We start from the raw sequence: 18,816 nt of genomic DNA on the forward strand, positions 1-18,816 counted from the left end.
AATTGTAAGTTCAACTTCCTTCTCTTTACCCATTCTTCCCAGTACTTCATAGTTCGTAACTCTATCTACCCAGGAAACCCTCATAATTCTTCTATAGGTCCACATTTCAAAGGCGTTAAGTCGTCTCATTGTGTTTAGATTTAACGTCCATGATTCCACTCCATAGTATAGTACACTGTATACGTAACATTTTGTTCGGCGTACTTTAAGAGCTAATGTTAAATCTTTGCCACATAGGACCTTTTTCATTTTCATATAATTAGAACGTGCTTTTTCGATTCTGACTTAGATTTCTACAGTGTAGTCATTATTTTCTATTATAAATGTTCCTAGGTAAGTGTACTTTTTTACTCTTTCGATCAGCTGGCCCTCTACTATCAAGATTTCGTTAGTATTATGGTTGTTTTTACAAATTTTCATAAACTTCGTCTTTTTGATATTGAGCGAGAATTCGTACTCCCTACTACACATTACTATTTTAGTTATGAGTCTTTCCAGGTCTTGTAAACTATCGGCTATTATTACTGTATGATCTGCATATCTGATGTTGTTAACTAAGACTCCATTTACTCTTATGCCGACTGTTTCATCTTCCAGAGTTTCTCGAATCACCTCTTCAGAATAAACGTTAAATAATAGTGGTGATAGTATGCAGCCTTGCCTGACTCCTCTCTTTATTCCCATTTCTTCAGATGTCTCTTTTTCAATTTGTACTATTGCTCGCTGATTGTAATAAAAGTTTGTTATTAGCCTTAAATCTCTTTCATCTAGGTTTTTATTTTTTAGAATTTCCATGAGTCGGTCATATTTTACTTTATCAAACGCTTTATTGTAGTCTATAAAACAGACGTAAAGAGGACGGTTAACATCCAAACATCTCTGCGTCAGCACGTTGAAGGAGAATAGTGTCTCTCTGGTACCCATTCCATTGCGGAACCCAGATTGTGTGTCACTAATATCCAGCTCCAGTTTAGAGTGAATTCTGGCGTGGATAATTTTCAACAGAATTTTCAAGGTATGTGACATTAAGCTTATGGTTCGATAGACACTGCACTCTTTGGCATTCACTTTCTTTGGCAAACACACAAATGCTGACGTCAACATTTCTCTAGGGTTGATTCCCGTAGTATAGATAGCGTTGAACAGTTCTACTATTATGTCCAGGTTTTTCTCGTTAACCAACTTTAATAGCTCGCTTGGTAATTCATCTGGACCAGCAGATTTATTGGTTTTCATTGAGTTTAATGCCTGACTAACCTCTGATTTGGTTATCTCTGGGCCTACATCTCCCGTTTGGCTATCTACAGATGTACTAGCTTCTCTCTGGTCATGAAATAATTCCTCGATGTACTCTTTCCATTGTCGTAGTTTTTGTTCTGTCTTCAATATAATATTTCCATTTTTGTCGAGCAATATATTCGAGGTTCGAGTCGTGTTCTAGTTCACCTACGAATCGGACGTGCCTATCGACAAAGCGGAACGAAATTAACTGTTTTCGTTTAAAAATTGTGTTTTTATAAATCTGCAGATTAGGTGTAAAAATAAAATTAGATTGTGAGTTTTAAGAACAATTAAATGGACCAGTTAGTCGGGGGGAAACCCCCAGACGACCCAGTGCCCCCAGATATACGTCAAAAAAATACAAATGATATACAAACAACAACAGCAATGACCATCGATAACGATAACACATCGAAAGAAAGACAGGAGTTTTTGTATGTAAGTACTGATTTAGGCCCGTATCATATTTATGTTGAGAATAATTCGGTCGAATTTAAAGGTAAATTAAATGCTCTTAAAATCGGAGATATTATTCTTTCTAACTTTCCGGAGATAGACAATAAAATTATAAGTATCGATTCTATAGGTCGGAATAGGGTTAGGATCAAGTTAAAGGATTATAAATCAGCAAATTTTCTAATAAATAATAAAAACGAAAATATTTTTGTTAAAAATAACTTTGTATTGTATATCCCAAAATTTATTCTTCATAGACAAGGTGTTATTAGAGATATAGAAAAAGATTTTTCAGAGGCGTACATAAAAGATAAAATAAGACAATTTGATCAACATTGCACTTTTGAAGTATCTAATGTCAAAAGAATAAAACGTAAAGTAGAAAAAATTACGGATGAAGGTAAAATAGTAGAATATGTACCCACAAAGTCTTGCATTGTTATTTTCAAATCACAAATCTTACCAAAATATATTTCTATTAATAAAGTTATCAAGGAGGTAGAGCCGTATAACCAGAAAGTATTATTATGTTATAACTGCCTCCGTTTTGGCCATCTGGGAGGTCAGTGTCGAAGTAAACCAAGATGCAGCAAATGTCAGGAGTCCCATACCACACAAGATTGTAAAAATTCAGATTACATACCACGGTGCTTTAACTGTCAAGGAAATCATCTTACTACTAATTTGTCTGCTTGTCCAGAATTTAAAAGACAAAAAATTGTAAAGGAAACCATGAGCTCTTGCAATATTAATTTCTTTGATGCAAATAAACAGGTCCCAAAAAATACGTACGCAAACATAGTCGCTCATAATACTTCTGCCATGGAAAGTGGTCAAATATCCTCGACAAATTATTCCCAACGGCCTCAATCTGGACCTACCCCTTCTAGTACAATACAGTATCATTCCTCTCAACCTCAGTACTCACAGTCCCACAATTTACAACCCAAATCCTATAATAACAATTTTACTAATTATATGTTTTCTTCTCCTACAACTTCAAACCCAAACAAAAGGCACAGACCAACCAGCCCTGATCCCATTGAAATTTCAAGAAAAGAAATACTTACTCAACCAAAAACCTCTTTTGTCTCGGGGGGAATTTTTAATAGTCAACATTATTTAAAAAACTCAGCCGGAGTAAAATTACAATCAGAGGAATTAAATGCAACAATAAGTTTAGTTTTAGAAGTAGTTCTCAATATTATAAGTAATATAAAACAAACAAACAATTTCGATGTATCAAAATCTGAAATTGTGGAATTAATTAGTAAACATGTAAACCATACCTTGTCTTCAAATTCGCAGACACAAACGCGAACATAAATTTGCTGCAATGGAACTGTCGTTCAGCAGTAGCTAATAAAGTAAATCTAGAATATCTGCTATATCAAAATAATATTTCCATAGCATTGCTTTCAGAAACGTGGTTTAAATCAAAATACTATTATAATTTTAAAGGTTACAATTGCTTTAGATCAGATCGGGCAGACGGTTATGGTGGAACTGCCATTTTATTAAAATCAAACTTAAGATGCGAAGAAATAAATCTTAAAAATAGATATCCTTTCACTCACAAATGTATTTCAGTTAAAATTCTCCGAGGTAAAAATCCCATCAATATTGTGTCAGTTTACATTGAACCAAAGACCAAGATATCTGAAAGTCAATGGTTGGAATTCTTTAAAGACATACCTAAACCGTTTATTATTGGTGGGGATTTTAATTCCCACAGTATCGCATGGGGCTGCGAAATTGAAGACAGCTATGGTAAAAAACTTTTAGAATGTATTGATCATTGTAATTTGATATGCTTGAATGATGGATCGCCCACATTAGCAACTAGTAAGAGTCCATCCGCTATTGACTTAACCTTTTGTACACAAGATATTTCAAAATTTTTTACTTGGAGAGTCCTACAGGACCCTCATGGATCCAATCATCTTCCGATTATCATTAACATGGAAACAGATCATATAACTTCATTTACAGCTCAAAACTATCACAAGATCTGGAATCTTAACAAGGCCGATTGGAAATTATACACATCTGTACTAGAAGCTGTAAATCCTCCTGGAAACTATCAAACTCTAATAGCAAACATTAATAAAGCAGCCAATTTAGCAATACCAAAGTTTTCATCTAACGGAACACATAAGAGACGAATTTCAAACCAATGGTGGTGTGAAAGTTGCAAAACCGCCGCTGATAACCGAAAAATTGCATATGGAAAATATAAACAAGATCCTACAAGAAATAATTTAGTTGAATTTAAGAGACTTGACGCTGTCGCAAAAAAACTTTTCAAACAAAAGAAAAAACAGAATTGGGTAGAATACTGCGAAAGCCTAAATTCAAAAACACAAATCTGTGAAGTGTGGAAGAAAGTAAACACTTTTAAAAACCGCAAACAGTCCAACAAGATTCCAATAGATCCAGAATCCAGCTGGCTAGATAAATTTCATAAGAAAATATCTCCACAGTGGGTACCTTCACAACATTTTCCAGAATACAGCGAAACAGTGTCAAGAGATAGGTTTGGCTTAGAAGAACCATTTAAAATGTGGGAGTTAGAGCGAGTACTTAGTCAACAAAATAGCAGTGCTCCAGGTAAAGACAATATTTCATATTCCATGATATACCATATTCCTCACCACTTTAAAATATCATTATTAAATATTTTTAATGACATTTGGAATGATACGTCACAAATTCCAGACAGCTGGAAGGAATATATTCTAATACCTATTAAAAAACCTGGTAAGCCAGAAAATTGCAGTAGATCATATAGACCAATATCCTTAGCCTCTTGCTTCCTAAAGACGTTAGAAAGGTTAATAAAAAATAGAATTGAACATTGGTTAGAGCAAGAACATATTCTCCCAAAATCTCAGTATGGATTTCGAAAATCAAAATCAACCCAAGATGCCATAACTGCCTTAGTCTCATCCATACTAATAAACTTTACTGATAATATGTATACTATGGCTGCTTTTCTTGATGTCTCCTCTGCATTCGATACCGTTAACTTGGACATTATGCATAAAAAGCTATTAGACATCGGCTTCCCCATCACCATAGCTAGTTTTCTGAGGACATTGTACACTAATAGATCAACTTTTTTAAAAATCAACCATTCCATCTCTCCACCACGTCTTACGAATATAGGACTTCCACAGGGTAGCATATTAAGCCCAATACTATTTATTTTATATAATATGGATATAGAAAATTGTATTAATAGCCCAACAAAAATTATTCAATATGCTGATGATGTAGTAGTTTACACAGCCCACAAATCATTGGATATATGTAAAAATAATTTTGATCTCTCAATTAAAGCTGTTCTTAATCACTATGAAAATATTGGTTTAGATATATCAGAATCTAAAACTGAAATTTGTATTTTCTCTAGAAAACATCAAATTCCACAAGGGCATCTGGAAGTAGGTCAAATTCAGTTCCCTATTAAAAATTGTATAAAATATCTCGGTACTTATTTAGACAGAAAACTCCTATGGAAGGATCAAATTCATCATGTCATAAAAAAGTCTGAAAATGCAATGAACGTTCTAAGAGCCTTTTGTAGAACTAACTGGGGCGCTGATCCAAATGTAGCACTTTTATTTTACCGTACTATGATTCGTCCCATTTTCGATTACAGTTGTCATTTATATGGAACTGCCGCAAACACACATTTAAATAAATTAGAAATACAAAAAAATAAATGCCTTCGGCTTTGTCTTGGATATTTGAATTCTACACCTGTTAATATAATGGAAGTTGAGGCGATAGAACCACCTCTGAAATTTCGACGGGAGTTTTTAAGTGATAAATTCATTACTAGAGCCATAGGGAAAAATACTAACTATCTACAGGATATTCATATTTTATCAATTTTAGATCTAACTCATAAATATTGGACAAAGAAAAAATGTTCTCTTCTGGTAAATAGTTACCTGAGGATATCTCAATACCGACATACTTTCTATACGTATGAAAATCAAGTTTCACCTATGTATTCCCATATATTAGAAGAGCTTTTTTCAAAACACATTAATACCTTTTTTATGGACAGTAATTTAGATCCAGTCGCTTTTCAATCATTTACACGGCATAAATGGCCAAACTATCAGTTTTACTTTACAGACGGATCTAAAGTACAAAACAAAGTAGGATGTGCATTAATTAATGTTCAAAGCGGATTTAAAAAATTATTGAAATTGCCAGCTGAATCATCGATATACACTGCTGAAATGACAGCGATTCTTCTTGCATTAAGGCATATACATAGTAACGAACCCTACAGCTGCATAATATTTACAGACAGTAAGAGTGTCGTCGACAGACTAACAAACGTACATAGGTCCAAACAACTAAATCATATAGAACTAGAAATTATGACTATTTACAATAAAATTACAAATTTAGGGAAAAGCATTATTATATCATGGATAAAGGGACACGCGGGCATTAAGGGCAATGAAATAGCAGATAGCCTAGCCAAATCTGCCCTAGACATAGGCGAAGAAGCTCCCTTGAACTTACTCCCCTTTTCAGACATTGATATAATTAGTAAACAGCATCAAAAAGAAAAATGGCAAACATATTATCGAAACACGAGAACTGGAAATAATTACAAACAAATGCAGCCTGAAATACCCATAAAAAGATGGTTTCATACTCTATCAAATCGCCATTTCATAAGGGTTATAAACAGATTAAGATCTAATCATGCTCTTACCCCCCTTCATATGTACAAGTTGGGTCTCGCGGAGTCACCTAATTGCAAGTGTGGAAAAGAAGGTAACTTATTACATATTTTTCTTGAATGTTCCCACGAATCAGTAAACATAAACAAATTTTATGATAATCTTATTATATTAAAAATTCCACTTCCCGTCTACCTGAACAATTTGATTTTCTCTAGAGATATCAATATATTAAAAATGATTTACGAACATATCAAAAACTGTAAATATAAATTGTAGCTTAAAACTAACTTATATTTAAGTAAATATTGTATTATAGCAAAAAAAAAAAAAAAAAAAAAACAAAAAAAAAAAAAAATTTAAATATAAAAAAAAAATTAAAAAAAAAAAAAAAAAAATCATAAAGAAATAAAAAAAAAAAAAAAAAAAAAAAAAAAAAAAGATGTAAACCTCCGAGATGTTGAATCGGGTTATGTCTTAGCGCAGGAAAAATAAAAAAAAAAAAAAAAATTAAAAAAGAAAAAAAAAAAAAAAAAAGAATTATTACTAATTACTAATTACTAATTATTAATTGTTAATTGCTAATTATTACTAATTGCACGTTAGATTGTACGGATGATTATATGTTTATTCCTCTAATTGTAAAAAATTCCTCTGATTGTAAAAATTATTTGTCTTTAAATTTGTCTGGCTAATTGGCTCGGCCAAGGCCATCAAACTGAATAAAAAAAAAAAAAAAAAAAAAAATATATTCGAGGTTCTTTTACTTCCTACTCCGGCTAGTTTTTTGACTTTTTTATGTAGATTAAAGTTGTCATCTCTGTTTTGCAGTTCTATTTTTCAGAGAAGTAGGTTTCTTTGCCTCCCTAATTTTTCTTCTTATTTGGTTTTGAAGCTGTTTATAGCGGATCGTATTGATGGTTTTGTTTTTTCTCCTTTCATTCATCAACTCTAGAATTTCCTCAGTCATCCACTCTTTTACATTTGGTTGTTGTTAGTACTTTCTTACTTGGCTCCAATATAGAGGTTTTGAAGAATTGCCACTGCTGCTCTACGTTGCAATTATTTCTTGGGTTTCTATCTAGATTTGTGTTGATTTCGTGTTTCAGATTTTTTTTTTGTTTCTTCTGACTTTAGTACGTTAAGTTTATTGTTGTTGCGGCTTTTTTGCGTCTTTTTTAGTTGAAGTTGAAACCTAGCAATAAGAAGACTGTGATCAGAGGATACGTCTGCTCCTGGATATGCCTTTATTGTCTAAATTGAGGTTCGATATCTGTGTTTTATTAGGATGTAGTCAATTTGATTTCTGACGATTTTGTTGTGTTTGTTCCATCAAAAGACGGTAATATCCAGTGGTCTCTTGATCCTTCTTATCGACGTGGTCTTTTTTCCACGGCCAATATTATAAATAATCCTCCAGGAGTTACAAAGTATGAATGTGCACGAATTTTAGATATCAAAAATTCATTTGACGCACTCTTTTTTGACATCGTTGCAAACCAAATTATAAATATGACCAACATGGAAGGACAGCGTATTTTTAGAACCAACTGGAAAGACTTGGATAAAATCAGTTTTCAAGCATGCATTGGTCTTTTATTAATACGCTTTGATAACAAGAAAGACTAGTAGACAGGATAGGAGACGTACTGATAAACTTTCTGCGATACGTGAAATTTTGGAAAAATGGGTAGAAAATCTACCAAAATTGTTTAACCCTGATGAGAATGTTACCGTCGACGAGCAATTGGGAAAAGCACTGGTGAAACCACTTATCTTTTCCAGGAAAAATTTACCAAGAACTAAGGATTCACAAGAACTGGTAAAATGAACATGAACAGAAGCGAGTAGAGAAGATGGAAATTCTAGTGAACCGTCTGTGGACAATCCAACTCTGTCTGCTAAACGAGCACGCTGTAAATTTTGCTCTAAAAACGATAACAAGACTAATATTTTATGTTGTGTATGTCACAAACGTATTTGTAAAACCCATTCTTTTTATTACTGTCCCAGTTGTAAACTAAATTAAATTTTGTAGGTATTTGTTTTTAGGCTTTTCTGGGAAAGAAAAAAATGCCTTTTATTTTTGTTAATAAGGTTTAATTTACATTAGCAACATAATTTTTGTTTCATTAACTATAATTTTTTGTTAATAAAGTTTTGTTTAGCACCATTAGCTTATTTTGTTTCGATTAAGGACCGTAAACCATAGTTGGGTCATATTGACCCGAACAGTACATTTGCATAGTTGACTCGTACGGTACAGCAGGGTTAAGAAAGCTTAGAGAATGGGTTATTTGCATTTTCTAGTCAACTGTTCTGAGCAGCAGTCTCGAGGGTTAAAATTGCAGGTGTTAGCCAAAGTTCAGCAGTACGGGGCTCTGAATACGAACAAAAACTATAATTCCATCAAAACATCTTATCATTGACCGTAAAGAAATCTCTTGAAAAAACCTGAAACACTGCTGTACGGAACGACTTGGTTTTTCCCAAGTGAAGTTTAGTGAACCAATAAATATGCATATAACATTTATCGTCAGTGTATCAAAAAATTTAATTATTGCTGAAATAAAGTGACGTTAAATTTAAAAAAACTGCAAATTATTCGCAAACAAATATTTAAATCGTATATTTTTATTTTAATGTAGATGAAAGCATCAGATTATTAAGTTTATACAATGCTAAGCAGTGTAAACAAAACGAAATAAAAAATAAATATGTATAATATGCTTCTAAACGTATTATCAGGTATAAATTAACTGCCTTATTTTTGAGGTGTTAGTTCCTGTTAATCGAGGCTCTGAATAACATGTTTGCTTTATTGGTACTTGTGGGATTAGCAATTTTTGTGATTGTAACATTTCTTTTTAAAAAACCTAAAAATTTTCCGCCAGGTAAGAAAATTTAAAAGCTCATAATGAATAAAATAGATATGTTCCGGTATTGATTTTATCGGTTATTCCCTTTGGTTTACTAATAAATTTTTTAATTTTATCCTTTTTACTTATAAAACAATAATTTGTTTTATTATCGGCTATATATGACCGTGTTTTAGAATCTATTCTTCTTCTTGAAGTTCTTTCTCTTTTTGGAGGTTGGAAATTATTATGACGATTCTAACTTTATTCACAGCTGTCCTAAATAATGAAAATAAACTCATATTAAACTTCTTCCAATGTCTTCCAATGCTGCACTGGCAATTTATCTTTCCTTTCAATATTAGATGTAGCATCTCATATTTGGTTCTCCTTATTATATGGCCAAAATTCTCCAATTTTCTCTTTTTCATTGTTTGTATTATTTCCTGTTTTTGTTCATTCTTCTAAAAGCTTCCTCATTTGTAATAGGGTCTATCCACGGTATATGCAGAATATACGAATACTTCTAATTTATGTAGGTCTGCTTTTCCCAGCGTCCATGCTTCAACGCCATATAAAAATGTAGAGAATACATAGCATCGTAATAACCGCGTGCTTAATTGTAATATTATGGCTCTATTAGTTAGTAGCTTTTTTATTTTCAAATAGGTGGTGGCTCTTGCTATTTCTATACGGCATCTTATCTCTTTTGTCGATCGGATAGCCAAGCGGGCTGGGCGGCTGGCTTCTCCTTCGCTTCACTGCGAGAGATGTCAGTTCAAACCCCAGCTCGGTGTACAGAAAACAAAAAGGCTAACGCAGCAGTTTAAAATTCTAAATGAATCTGCGGCTTAGTCTAGAATATGCTGGTATCTGATCGGCCTATGGTGGAGCAGTACGGCAAGAGATAAGGGCTTGCGGCTTGGTGATACTCCTCCATAGATCCCTACCGGAAGGGCGTGTGCCGCCTAAATACCGGGTATATATATATATATATATATATATATATATATATATATCTTATCTCTTTTGCTTGTTCTACGTCTTTGCGTCACCATGCGCCAGTGTGCTACTTTGTTGTTTTATTAATGTGTTAGATATACTTAAGACTTTCTCATTTTTCTTTGTAGGTTTTTAGTGATTTTCATAAATTTTGTTTTCTTTAAATTCATTTTTATTCCACATATATCATTTAGAAGTTCTATTATATTCTGTAAATCTTTCAAATTATCTGCAATTATAACTTCATCATCGGCGTAGCCCAAATTATTGATCAATTCTCCACTTATAAAGATGCCCTCTGTTCACTCAAATTTAGCTTCTTGGAATATGACTTCACTATATATATTTTAAGTTTAAGAATTTTAATTTTAAAACTTTACACAATATATATATATATATATATATATATATATATATATATATATATATATATATATAACATTATTTAAATTGTTGATTTATGATTTATATCACACCTTTCAATTTTGTTATCTCAGGTTTTACTCGTGCTTCAATATCTATACTTTACAGCTGATGGGTTAGGTCCAAAGAATAACGGAATAAAACAACATAATATGATATGAAAATAATGTAATAAAATAAACTGATTAAAATACTTCCAAAAATTATTAGCATACAATGTTTATCAAACAAAATTCGTTCTACGTACGTGAACCTTCAATAATGCATGGATAATATAATACAATTACAATCTAAAATCCAGCTTATTATTCTACATAAACAAATCAAGTAATATTCAGTGTCCTTCCTAATGCAATTTTGGTATATCGATTGTACCAAGAAAAATTTGTATGAATTATCCAATTCTCTCCACAGCTCCGTGTCCCCTCTCAGAACAAATTTGATCTCCTTCGACTATCGACAACTTATTCACATGTTACTATATGATATAATATTATTTGATCCAAAATTCTCAAATTGAATATATTATGAATGTTTCTCTCGTTGAAACGCTTCCTCTGCCTTGAGTTGTCCAATTCCTCGTTCTATGCAAAATTAACTCTCAGTTCTCAGCAGCTTCCTATGTAATTGGCAATATTAAACAAGATATTGCAATTTAGTGTCTTCAATGCTCTTCTTCGAATGCACGTACCTTTTCAATGATGCCAGCCTCTTTTCCTCTCGCCAAACTTAATCTCTCGTTTCGAAATAAACAGCGATATGTAGAATACAAGTAGAAAAAGTTTACTTACAAATTTGTACCAGATCAACTACCGTCGGACACACTTACTTCACCAACTCACAACTTATTCTTTATTACTTACTACCCCTGGAGACCACCTCGAAAACCAACCATTCACTTTAAGAAACTGGAACTAACCACCTTTCTCATCTCATCTATCCATCCATCCAACCTCTCATTATACACACCCATCTCACCACTTTCCAAATTCTCGGCCAATCAGAAATTTGCATGCCACTCCCCACATAAAATCAGAAATACCTACAAACTTTCCTAATTCATATTATTTCTACAAGGACACTTAATTTCTACTGGGTATTTACAGATTCCGAAAAACCATTTACTTATTAACTATTTTTATTGTCCTGTTTATGGCGCAAACCCGGATTACGGAACACTTTATGGCTTATGGGAAAAGACCATCGTTAACCTATTCATTGTACCCGCACTATCCACTTGTTATATTTATACAAAAGATTATTTATGACTAAGATTACCTTTGGTTAATTCCAGGCAGTTCGGAGTATTTTTACTTTCTATAATCTCTGAAATGTTGATTTCATCGTACATTTAATATTTTTACTCTTCAATTTTGAATACCACAACATATATATATATATATATATATATATATATATATATATATATATATATTATATATATATATATATATATATATATACAGTAAAACCTCCCTTAACCGAAACCTTTTTAACCGAAACATCGTTTAACCGAAACGGCTGACATTTTCAATAATTTCGTAATAAGTAAATTTTTATCGCAAAACGTAACAATTCCATTAATTTCCCTCACCGATTGCTGCCTATGTGTGTTCGGAAATCAAAAAAACCAAGAGCTCTGAAAGATATTTCCGAAAAAGCATTTCCAGTTTTTTATAGAAGCCAAAAAAGCTCATGGATGTCGACCACTTTATTTTCAGAATGGTTCGAAAATGAATTCGTCCCAAGTGTAAAATCCTTTTTTAAATCAAAAAACCTTCCCGTCAACGAATTGTTGCTTGTTGACAATGCGCCAACTCACCCCCAAAATATACAAAATAGTGACAGTTGTCAGATTTTTGCCACCGAATGTCACGAGCTTAATTCAGCCGTTAGACCAGGGAGTAATAAAGACATTCAAGAGACATTATAGTATTTTTTAATACCAATACTTTGACCAAGAATACTGTAAAACACAATGTTATTTTTAACCGAAATTCTTGTTATCCGAAACGGCCTTTCCCCCAATTATTTCGGTTAACAGAGGTTTTACTGTATATAATATATCTATATATATATATATATATATATATATATATATATATATATATATATATATATATATTATATATATATTTATATATATATATATATATATATATATATATATATATATATATATATATATATATTATCGGGGTACGTCGTGACATATATAATTGTGAATTGTTTATTTAACCTAGTAATTTTTAAAATAAATATTTATTTTGAAAAATTTTACTTTTTTCTTATTATTAGTAGAAGAAAAGGTTATGAAATACCTTTTAACAATACATTTTACAAAAATTAATTTTTTATTTGAAAATCAAATCGATACTTGTTATTTTTTCTTGAATTATGCTTATTATTTTTACAATTACTTTTTCTCAAAAACATTACAAATATGTTTTACACAAACTAATTTTTATAAACTTTGTAAATTATAAATAAAAATTATGGAATTAATCTGTATATATCTGTATATATAATTTCCATATTTAATTTTGCTATTTTTATTTATAATTATACAAATTTTATAACAATTAATTTATTTAAATATACTTGTAATGTTTTTCAGTCAAGAAAAGTAATTGTAAAATAATAAGCATAATTCAAGAAAAATTAACACGTATAGATTTAATTTTCCAATAAAATGATTTTTTTGTAAAATTTATTTTTAAGATATTTTTAATAACCATAATACATCAATATTTAAGTTATTTTTTTTTTAACTTTTCTACCAGTAATAATAAGAGAAAAGTAAAATTAGAAGTCGAGAAAATACATTTTTTGACGTATACCGATTTTGAACTTTGAAATTAAATTTTCTTCAACCTAGTTTTTTGGTAATTTTCAGGCGCAATATCGACCGTTTTTATTATTATAATATATGTTATAAATAATAATGAAGCTAGGACAATTTTATCAAGAAAGAGTTCTGAAAGTAAACGGTAATAATTTAAAGAATACCATCCTATTGTTTATAACTGTTTATACCTGTCGCAAATGTCAATCAACTTTGACCAATTGTATCTCAGGAACCACTGCTCATAATTCACCTTTTTTTTGTTTTAAAAGAAGCGTCTTGCCGAGTCTTTTCTACCGCCGTTTTTTAAATTTAATTTAAACGTAAAATTATTGAGATATTGTACTTATTTGTTTATAAGCCAAAACATTGTTTATAATTTTAACGTATTCCTGAACATGCCCAAATAATCTGATTTCAAGTCATAATTACGGTAATTTCAACAACATTCAAAACAACAAACACAATAAGATCTATTTTATCTAAACCTAACAATGAATAAGAAAGAATAAAGAGTTGAATTTATAAAATACCTTGTGAATGCGATCAGTTTTATTTAGGTGAAACATCAAGGACATTAAATGCTAGAATAAAGGAACATCAATCTTATATTGAAGATAGAGAATTTGATAGATCTCAAATATGTAAACACGCATGGGAAAATGAACATAGGGTTCAATGGAATAATTCAAGTCTAGGCCTAAAAGAAAAGATAGTAAAAAGAGAAAAATCAAAGAAGCGGCTCTAATTATGCTAAATGAGACCAATTGTGTCGCAAATTCCTCGGCAAAATGCAGTAAGATCTGGTTACTCATATTAAAAGAGGGAGTTAATAAAAGGAAAATACCACTATTAGTAAGTCAGTAACATATCGAAGATACCTCATTTATGTTTTTTAAATAACAAACAAATAAAATCAAAATTTGGTGTTTATTGAAGGTAAACTAAATGCACGACCAAATACTTACCATGTAGGGATAGTATTATGAGGTTTTTTCTTACATGCCATGATTTTTCTGACGGATATTCTCAAGTTAAATTTGATTTCATGTAATCGAATGAACTATCTTACAATTAAGTCGTCCCAGGAACGCAACTCAGCAATATTGGCAATATCATGTTAAAGTCGTCTACTTTAAAATGCATAATATATGTCTGAATTGTCAATATAAATGAATCAAATAAAATTAAATTATTAGAAGAATTTTTCACCAAGTAACCTAAAACAAAATTTGTTTAATTTATTAATGTTTTTATTTTGAGACCAATTTTCGAAGTGGAGATTGAAACGTCAATAAACTTATTTTAACCTTTAATTATGGCTTATTCCCATTAAAATAGTAATTACTTTAAAATGCCACAAAAAATAGCTTCAAAACAATGTTGATTATATTTTTTACATTAACTTTAGTACTGTTTAATATATACAATAAAGTTTATATAATGGCCAGTTTTTTAAAAAATAATTAAAATTAATCAGATAAGAATAGGTATTATAAATGCATTTGACTTTGAATGTACAGGGGACGATTGCGCCGATGGTGGCTGATATAATTCGGTCTCGATAAAGGTTCCTGTTTCTCGTTTCTCGTGCTGTGGGCACGATTGCACCGTTGGCAGATTTAATCCTGTATGGGACGGTATGGGACGAAAAAGTATGAAATGAAAAGATTTCTTTTTTATTTACAAATATTGTCACATCAAACTCTGAGGTTATTAGCGACATATATACATATGTATACATAAGATAATTTACTTATAAATATTAAATTTTGTTAAATATATTAATGTTTTTAAGGAATTTTACCAATTGTTAAATTTTACACTTTCTCCTAAGATTTCACTTGTTGATCCGATAATGTGGTTGGTCTGTCTCTGCAACTGGTATCTTGGACACTCTACAAGGACATGCTTAACACTGAGTGAAGCATTACAATTGTCACATAAAATAGGATTAGTGTGGCCCATTATATACCCATGTATAAGTCGGGTATGTCCTAGACGAAATTGACTAATACCAACTTGATGAGCTCTGTTGGAAATTTGATCTTTCCACGGTTTTACATATGTTTTCACTTTGCGCAGTTTTGAAGTTGAACAGTCCCACTGGTTTTGCCACAAATTTTCAACCTTCACATTAACAAATGATTTTAAGACATTTAGCACTACATTTCGCACTTCACTGTTTCTTGCTTGTTGGGCAATGCGGTCCGCTTCTTCGTTTCCTTGAAGTTCAATGTGTGAAGGAACCCATAAAAAATTGTACAGTATGGTTCCTGTTTTGTATGGTAGCTAGTTCTTTAGTTCTTTTTTAATTAGGAGAGCAATTGGATGTGTTGTATAAAGCTGGTTAATGGTATTGATGGAACTGAGGATATCGGTAATTATAAGATCTTTGGATATGTTACCGGAGTTAATATGAGTCAGAGCTTGGTAGATGGCATATAGCTCGCCTGTATGTATGCAGCTTAAGGATGGTAATTTATACTCAAGTGTAATATTTAAAGTAACGACAGCTGCCCCAACTCCAGTAGATGTTTAAAAGGCTTCTGTGTATACGTGATAGAAGTTAGAAAATGTTATAAGTTTTTTAATGAAGGTATTTTTTATTAAGGAGTAGGGAATATCGACTTTTTCTAAAGAAATTTAAGGATATGTCGGATAGAGGAATAGTTATTGTCCAAGGAGGAGGAATTCTTATAAAGTTGGAATAGGTATTTGGTATCGGAATTTGCAAAGCCATGAGAGTTTTCCTAATTCTCTCGCAGAATGGTGGTTTCATATTCCTATTTTCAGTATATAAGTTTTTAAAACGATCAGGGAATATGCTGTATTGTACAAAATTGAATGTTTATTTTGTTTTTAAATAAATGTTAAGCTCCTGGGATAGCTCACTCGACGTAACCGTGTAGAGTTCTTCATCCTCGTATTAGAGTTTTCTGAGTTGTTTCGTCAGTTTCTTTTTTAACTTTGTACATTTCAATTTTAGTGGACGCTCGCATGTACATGAATGGATTTTGGATCTTCTTCTTAAAGTGCCCTCTCCTCAATGGAGGTTGACTACTACAATTTTAAACTCTTCTCTATCTTGAGCTGTTCTTATTAGCTGTTCAAAATTTAGCCCTGTACATTGTCGGATGTTTCTGAGCCACGATAGTCTTTTCCTTCCTAGGCCTCTATTTCCATCGATTTTTCCTTTCACTATAAGTTATTATTATATCACTTATTATTTCTCAGTATGTGGCCTAGGTATGATGTTTTTCTAACTTTTACTGTGTTAAAAAGTTCTCTTTCCTTGCCTATTCTATGCAGCACTTCTTCGTTTGAGGTATGCGATGTCCATGAAATTTTGAGTATTCTCCGGTAGATCCACATATAAAAAGCCTCCAATTTATTTACGGTTGATGTTTTAAGGGTCCACGTTTCAACTGCATATAGAAGAGTCGACCAGACGTAGCATTTTGATAAACGTAGTCGAATTTCGAGTTTTATTCGAGAATCACAAAGCAGTTTTTTTATTTTGTCGAAAGATTTTCTGGCCTGTTCTATTCTCGATTTTATTTCTAGATCAGGATTTAGGCTGCTATCGATCCAACATCCCAGGTACTTAAATCTATTGACCTGTTCTAAAATGTGCCCATTTATTGTGCAAGGTTGAGGTACGTTTTGGTTTTTTCGGATTGACATCACTTTGGATTGAGTTTTGGATAAGAGTTGTATAAATGCTGAAGTGTCTGAGGTATATTTATTTATAACACTGATAAAGTCTTTAGCTCCTTGAATGTTTTCAAATAAATCAACTTTTTGACCTTTGAGGTTAATATTTGTTCGGAAATGAATAATTAATTGGTTGCGTTAGGGTTTCTAAAGACACTGTTGATCTTTTTGTTTTTATTCTTTTTTATTTCTGGGTTGGCTTTGAAAATACATTGTCACTAGCTGATATCTCAATGGGGGATATAATTGCTTCAGATATAGTTCGCTTTAAGGATGATTTTGATGTATTTTTCTCGTTGGATATGCTAAATTCTTGTGGTGCCGGACAGTCTTTATTTTGATTAAGAGAGCTAGAATTATTGTGTAGACTGGAAGATGAAGACTGTTTAGTAATGCTTATGTGGGATGATATGGTTGGTGAAGTGGATATATTTGTTTTAGATAGTACCGATATTTTATTAACTGTGGTCTATGTATCGTGCGTTATTAAGTGGGTTGTAGATGATGTTTTTAAAGATGACGTTAAGGTATTTCATATGATATATTTGTAGAGGTACTCGTTGTTGAAGGTGTCAAAGCAGTCGTTGCTGCTAAAGATACTGTAGTAGATTCATTTCTGTTTGAAAATAATGTAGTTGTTATGACTGCTGTTTCTGAGAGTTATTTACAGTTACTGAGCAACTACTGGAAATGTGGCCATGTTGTTTACAATGGAAACATACATTGTCTAGAGTTAAAAAAATTCGATTGTTAATGTCATCATACGTTATAATAATGGAATCGGGAATCAGGATTGTGGGTGGGGATATGTATATATGTCGACGGAAACTAAGTACATGTTTGTATTCCGGATTGGTGGTTCCTATTAGCAAAAATGACATTGATGAAGTTATTTAGCCCTAAAGATAAAAGTTCTTTCTCTATTATCTTATGCGGGATAGTGGAAGATACATTGAATATTAAGAGTCTTTCACTTGGAGTAATTAGTCTACGGACTTGAATTTGTATATTGTTTACAGTGATGAAACCTCCATTGTTTAAAGAAAATTCATCTACGATTTGTTTGCTTGAGAAGTAATTACAGATACGATTGTTGGTGATTTTTGGTGAAAAAATAATATGTTTTGGACTAACTAAAGTGCCTATCGCTAACAAGTATTCTTCTAATTTGACAATATTGAGAAAATTAAAAACTATTGATTGTAGTTTGAATGAATAGATTGGTTCTCATTGTGTACTGGCTGCAGCTGAGTAAGATAAAGGTGGTTATGAAGCAGATTGAGATAATTCATTGTTATTCTCAGTAACATCAAATTCCATTTTTAATTGCCATTTGATTATTCTAAATACGGACCTGTTCCGCTTCAGGTTTTGGTAATTACCTTTGATGATCAAAAATTGGTGTCGATAAATGGCTAGTATAATTTATGTACTGTGTTCTAAGATCTTCTTCTTCTTCTTCAGTGCCTTATCCGGTCCGGATGTTGGCGATCATCAAGGCTATCATGGTTTTGTTGACTGC

General features: G+C 31.7%; 1 protein-coding gene across 1 annotated transcript in view; it reads left to right on the forward strand.

Annotated features, from left to right (window-relative positions):
* The first annotated feature begins 9,202 nt into the window (after window positions 1–9,202).
* The window catches only part of LOC140439997 (probable cytochrome P450 305a1), a 52,636-nt gene continuing 43,022 nt past the window's right edge, over window positions 9,203–18,816 (forward strand). Inside the window, exon 1 of the mRNA XM_072530225.1 lies at window positions 9,203–9,343. Within this exon, the coding sequence (XP_072386326.1) occupies window positions 9,259–9,343 (85 nt within the window). The 5' untranslated portion in view covers window positions 9,203–9,258. The remainder of the gene's footprint in view (window positions 9,344–18,816) is intronic.

Source organism: Diabrotica undecimpunctata, chromosome 4 (genome assembly GCF_040954645.1).
Source record: "Diabrotica undecimpunctata isolate CICGRU chromosome 4, icDiaUnde3, whole genome shotgun sequence".
NCBI lineage: Eukaryota > Metazoa > Arthropoda > Insecta > Coleoptera > Chrysomelidae > Diabrotica > Diabrotica undecimpunctata.